Source organism: Merops nubicus, unplaced genomic scaffold (assembly GCF_000691845.1).
Source record: "Merops nubicus isolate BGI_N331 unplaced genomic scaffold, ASM69184v1 scaffold30019, whole genome shotgun sequence".
Taxonomy (NCBI): Eukaryota; Metazoa; Chordata; class Aves; order Coraciiformes; family Meropidae; genus Merops; species Merops nubicus.
Window position 1 is genome coordinate 6,829 of NW_008630917.1, and position 5,420 is coordinate 12,248.

At 53.2% G+C, this 5,420-nt stretch overlaps 1 protein-coding gene across 1 annotated transcript in view; it reads left to right on the forward strand.

Moving 5' to 3' along the window:
- The window catches only part of SLC38A10 (solute carrier family 38, member 10), a gene marked incomplete at both ends in the record, with an annotated part of 19,314 nt that overhangs the window by 3,706 nt on the left and 10,188 nt on the right, over positions 1–5,420 (forward strand). The window contains one exon of the mRNA XM_008947436.1: positions 1,059–1,183. Within this exon, the coding sequence (XP_008945684.1) occupies positions 1,059–1,183 (125 nt within the window). The remainder of the gene's footprint in view (positions 1–1,058; positions 1,184–5,420) is intronic.

Here is a 5,420-nt window from a genome sequence, read left to right on the forward strand (position 1 = left end):
CAGGGTAAGCTGAGCGTTGCCTCAAGCAGCTTGGCTTGGGCGAGCCCTGCTTTGTACCTCCAGGTCCTGAGAGCTGGACACTTCCCCTGGCTTTTTAACATCCTCAACTTTCACCTCCTGGATGCTTGTGTGGTTTGCTCGTGGTGCTCCCTGTCTCGCCCAAACTGGAAGAACTGAAAGAAAAGGGAGGGGTGGAAATTCTTTCCACTTTTTTTTTTAGCAGTTTGTGCTGGGTCATGCCTCTGTAAGGAGGCTGGAAACTACACGAGCATTTTACACAACTGCTGTGTTCCAGGAGCTGTGCCTTTAAGAAAACCACAACATTTCATGAGAGTTGGCTGCCCTAAAACATAATCTCAGGGGATTAGAAAAACCCCATTCAGGAGATATTATAAACAGGCATTCAGACATATTTACCTTCTGTTTCCTGTGCAACCCAATGCCTGCCAGTTTCCCTGTCAATGGCACAAGAGCTCCCCCGACCTCGCCCGGGTGCCTCACTCCCCCTGTTTTCCTGAGGTTTATCCTTCTCTTTGGTGAGCTGGTGGTGTTAAGTGGCTGAGGAATAGCAGCATGCAGGTGGGGTCCTGTTTGAGGAACCTTTGTCTCTCTCTCTCTGTTGAACAGGATTCTCCAAGGCAAACGTTGCTTTCCGTTTGGATTTAAAAAACGCCTTTAAAAGCGTGCAAAAGAAATTGCCAGGAGCAATAATTCTCCCAGTTCAATGTGTCAGTGGAAATTGTTCCACCCTGGTGCAGGCTGTGATGTCTGATGGCCTCAAACAAGGGGGGAATGCTGTCAATCTTTTAAAGTACACCCCAGGATCCTCGGTGGCAAGGGGCCCTTGGAGTTTGCTGGGAGTTTTATTCAAGTGTATGGGTGTGGTGGGAAGCTGGGGAGGGGGGGTTGGACTAGAAGAGCTGGGGCAAGTCGTATTTATTGAAGCGTGGTGCTGCAGTAGGCAGCATGAGCTGTTCCTCACAGAGCTGCCTTTCATCCCAACGTTGCTGTGAAGTCCTTCTGGGCTGGATCTTAACCCCTGTCCTTTCTCTCTGCAGGTTGTGCTGTCGTCCTTCAAGCACGGGCTCTTCAGCGGGCAGTGGCTGCAGCGTGTCAGCTACACCCGCTGGGAGGGCATCTTCCGTTGCATCCCCATCTTTGGCATGTCTTTTGCCTGCCAGTCGTGAGTACCTGCCCTTCCCCACTCCCTGCAGGCGTGGTGCACGAGGAGCCCTCGTGAGGGCAGAGGGTCACGGGGATCTGGAAGGGATAGATACCATCTGGTTTGCTGTTTGGTTTTAATCGGAAGATTTTACAGCCCGCTTCTCGTTCAGTTGTGACCCTTTTGTTACCCAGATGGGGAAGGGGGGAATGTTTCACTTGGGATTGAAGGTCGTTTGGGCCAAACAGATCCTCGGTGTAACACGTTGCTTCTGGTCCAGCTGCAGCAGTGATGGATTTCCCCCTTTTCTGGAAGGGAGTGATTTAGTGCCAGGGAAGGCAGCGGGGCTGTGTCGGCACCTGGCTGCTGGGCCCCCGCAGGGCAGCACACGCTGGTGCCTGCTCCCTGTCTCCCAGATTTCTCTGAGAGCACCTGGAGGATCACACAGACGTTGACTTTGGAGAGTTAAAATCAGAGAGTGGTTTTAGTGTGTCTGAAAGAAGATATCTTTCAGATCATGGAGTCCAGCAATTGCCGCAGCACTGCCAGGTCCCCACTGCCCCGTGTCCCTCACCCCACATCTCCACAGCTTGGGAACCCCTCCAGGGGTGGGGACTCCACCACTGCCCTGGGCAGCCTGGCACAGCCCTGGGCAACCCTCAAAGGGCAAAAAAACCTCCTTTGCTCCAGGCTCAGCCCCCCCAGGTCCCTCAGCCACTCCTCACCAGGCTTGTGCTCCAGACCCTTCCCTAGCTTTGTTGTCCTTCTCTGGCCAAACTCCAGCCCCTCAAGGTCCTTCTTGAAGTGAGTGGCCCAGGACTGACCCCAAGATTCGAGGGGCAGCCTCCCCAGTACCCAGTCCCTGCCCTGGTTCTGCTGGCCTCACTAGTGCTGGGAAGTTGTTTGCATGTTTCCAGTCACCTGGTTATCAATGAGGGTTTCCATTGGCACGTGGAGGGCTGGGACAGCAGACCAGGCTATTTTCACATTCCTAGCAGCATTACCTTCTGCAGCAGAATGGAAGTGAGCCCTACGTGCCTGGCCAGAGTGGGAACAGCCTTTAAATAGAAGTGTAAATCCCAACGTGGACACGGAAAAGACCATCCTCGTTTGGAAGGCTGGCAGAGCCAGGGTTTCCCCCCTGTAGCTCGAGCAAATGGGTAGCATGCCAGCAGTAAATGAATGTGACAGATAAAATTTGTAGAGACTGCTGTGTTTACACCCACACGCAAGATCCAAATCATCATTTTCCACTTACCAGCTCTCTTGGCAGCTCGGTTCCTACCCGAACACGCTCCAGTCTGGCTGTTTAATGTCTCCATTACAACTGGCGAGGGGAATTGTCATCTTTTACAGCTTTACCTTGTTAACATGGTAGAGCTTTTAAATGCCAGGGTCTTTTTTTTCATTTCTTGTGGTAGCCACACAGTACCCAGGGCAGTTTTGCTGGGGGTTGGATATGCAGGGAAATCGTTTGCTCTGGAGCAGTGTGCACATGCCAAAGTCTAGGCTCTGTTCCAGGACTTAGGTGGCAAGCTGAGCCTAAAGCTACACAGTTTTTCCAAGCATCAGGGCAACACGCTGTCCCCAGCCCAGGCAGACTTTGTAAGCCTGTTATTAGCAGCTAGGTAGGTTTAATTTTGCTAACCTCTGAAATTTAATGAAAATAAATAAGTTGAATGTAAAGCAGAAAGCCTTTTCCTTCAGCACGCTCACACAGCGTCCAGCAAGGGCAAACAAACAGTCTAAGAGAGACCTTGAGGGGCTGGAGCAGGTCCAGAGAAGGGCAGCCAAGCAGGTGAGGGGCCTGGGGGACGTGGCTTGTGAGGAGTGGCTGAGGGACCTGGGGTTGTTTAGTCTGGAGAAGAAGAGGCTGAAGGGGGAGACCTTCTGGCTCTCAACAACTCCCTGAACAGAGGTTGGAGTGAGGTGGGGGTTGGTCTCTTCTCCCAGGTAACCAGCGACAGGACGAGAGGAAATGGGCTGAAGCTGCACCAGGAGAGGTCTGGGTTGAATGTTTGGAAGAATTTCTTTCCTGACAGAGTGGGGAGGTGTTGGCCCAGGCTGCCCAGGGAGGTTGTGGAGTCTCCATCCCTGGAGGGGTTCAGAAAACGTGTGGATGTGGCACTTGGGGACAGGGTTTAGTGGCCACGGCAGCGTTGGGTTGACGGTTGGACTTGATCTTGGAGGTCTTTCCCAACCTTAATGATTCCATGATTCTAAATAAGCACACTATTATTCTGGCTTGAAAAACTGGACCCTGCTTTACTTGCAAGTTCAATGCCCTTCCCTCTTTAAAAGCTCTCCTGTTGTTGCTGAAGGTGCAAAGTAGGTCACTGCTCTGCCATGGCGTGGTGGAAATTCGCTGTGGGACTGAGGGCTGGGAAGGGAAGGACCCCAGGGTTACCTCTGCTGCAGCCTCCTCCTCTGAGCTCAGACCAGTCCCTGGCCTCTCTAATTAAAGAGGAGTCACTAGAGCTGGAAAAAATCTCATTTCTGGAGATGGCTGTTCTGGTGCAGATGGATGCAAACTGTTCCCAGGGATAATAAGTCAGGATGTTGTTTGGTGCCTCTGTGATATCAGTTCCCTGTGGACTGAGTGCTGTGCTCAGAGCCTGTACGAGGTGATCCTCCAGTGAAGGGGAAGGACAGCTACTCTGAGGTCACTCTGGCCACCTCTGAGGTGAGGATGCTCTCAGTGCTCGTGCTGACTTGTTTGCTCTCTGCTCAGGAGGAGCCATCAGCCTGTGCCCTCTTTGAGATGTGGCGTAGCAGATACCGTGGGGAAGGATCATTGGTCATTCACTGGCCTTCAGTGTAGTCATTGGGGAAGGGTCTAAAGCCAGAGTCTGGTGAGGAGCAGCTGAGGGAGCTGGGGGTGCTGAGCCTGGAGCAAAGGAGGCTCAGGGGAGACCTTCTGGCTCTGCACAGCTCCTGACAGGAGCCTGGAGCCAGGTGGGGTTTGGGCTCTGCTCCCAAGGAACAAGGGATAGGACAAGAGGAAGCAGCCTCAGGTTGTGCCAGTGGCAGTTTAGGTTGGAGCTGAGGAACCACCAGGGCTGTGGAGGCTGGTGCCAGGCTGCCCAGGGCCCCACCCCTGGAGGGGTTCCCAAGCCGTGGAGATGTGGTGTGAGGGACACGGGGCAGTGGGGACCTGGCAGTGCTGGGGGAACAGTTGGACTCCATGATCTGAAAGGTCTCTTCAACCAAAACCATTCTCTGATTCTACGTTTGTGCTTAAAAATAAACCCCAGGCAGGTCAGGACATGCTGCCTGTTCCTCCTTGTCCTCTTGCTGTGCCTTGAGAGGTGGTGACAGTCAGGAGGGTGTTGTGGGCTCTCGAGGGACGCTGTGCTGGTCCTCCAACCCCAAGCTGCCTCCATGGGTGCTGTTAGGTGACCACGGGAAGCCTGGGACACGGTCACTTCATCTGATGGAGGTTGCTGTGCTGAGGGCAGGGAGGACCCTGAGGGGGCTGCTGGGGGGCTGGTGTCCTCACTCCCTGGTGGTCCGTGGCCGTCGCGGCGCTGTGGTGGCAGAGCCTGCCAGCCCACGTGCTCTGCTGCCTTTGTGCAGAGCCCTTTGACGTTAAGGGATTAAGGGTTAAGGATTTTTCTGCTGGGCCTCAGCTTTGACACACTTTCTGTTCATGGCTTCGTGCCCACTGGAGCTGGGGATCCCCCCTTCCCATCCCACTGGATGCTTCCCCCTTCTCGTGAGCGTCGCCGCAGCAGCACGGAGCCAGGATGTAGCCGCTCGGATTAAAGTGACAAGAGGTTAATGAGTTGCTAAAATATGCACCTGATGTCAAAAAGTACATTCCACAGGCTTTCCAAGTCTGTAAAAACCCCAAATCCCCTGGAATTGGCGCTCCCAGCTTTCTATGAACCGAGCTCCAGCAGCAGCAGTGCTGAAACAGGACAGGGGCTGCGTTCAGGGCTGTTTGTTTAACTTTCCTTTTAGACAGCACGATGCTCCAACCTTCTTCCTGCTTTTCCTCTGTAAACACTGCGTTGCTTTAATTATCAGCACAGAGAGCTCCAAGAACAATAATCTCCACTGCCTGCCTGGCCCCGTGCCACTGGTGTTTCACTGGAACAAACGGTCATTCATTTTGCAACACTTTTGAACCAAAATGTTTACATCACACGTTCAGCTCCACGTGGTGGGGTGGGGAGAGCGGGAATATTTTTGCAACACTTAAAAGTTATGAGTGTTCTGAAATCTCTTGGCATTAGCAATATAAATTGTGGAAGAG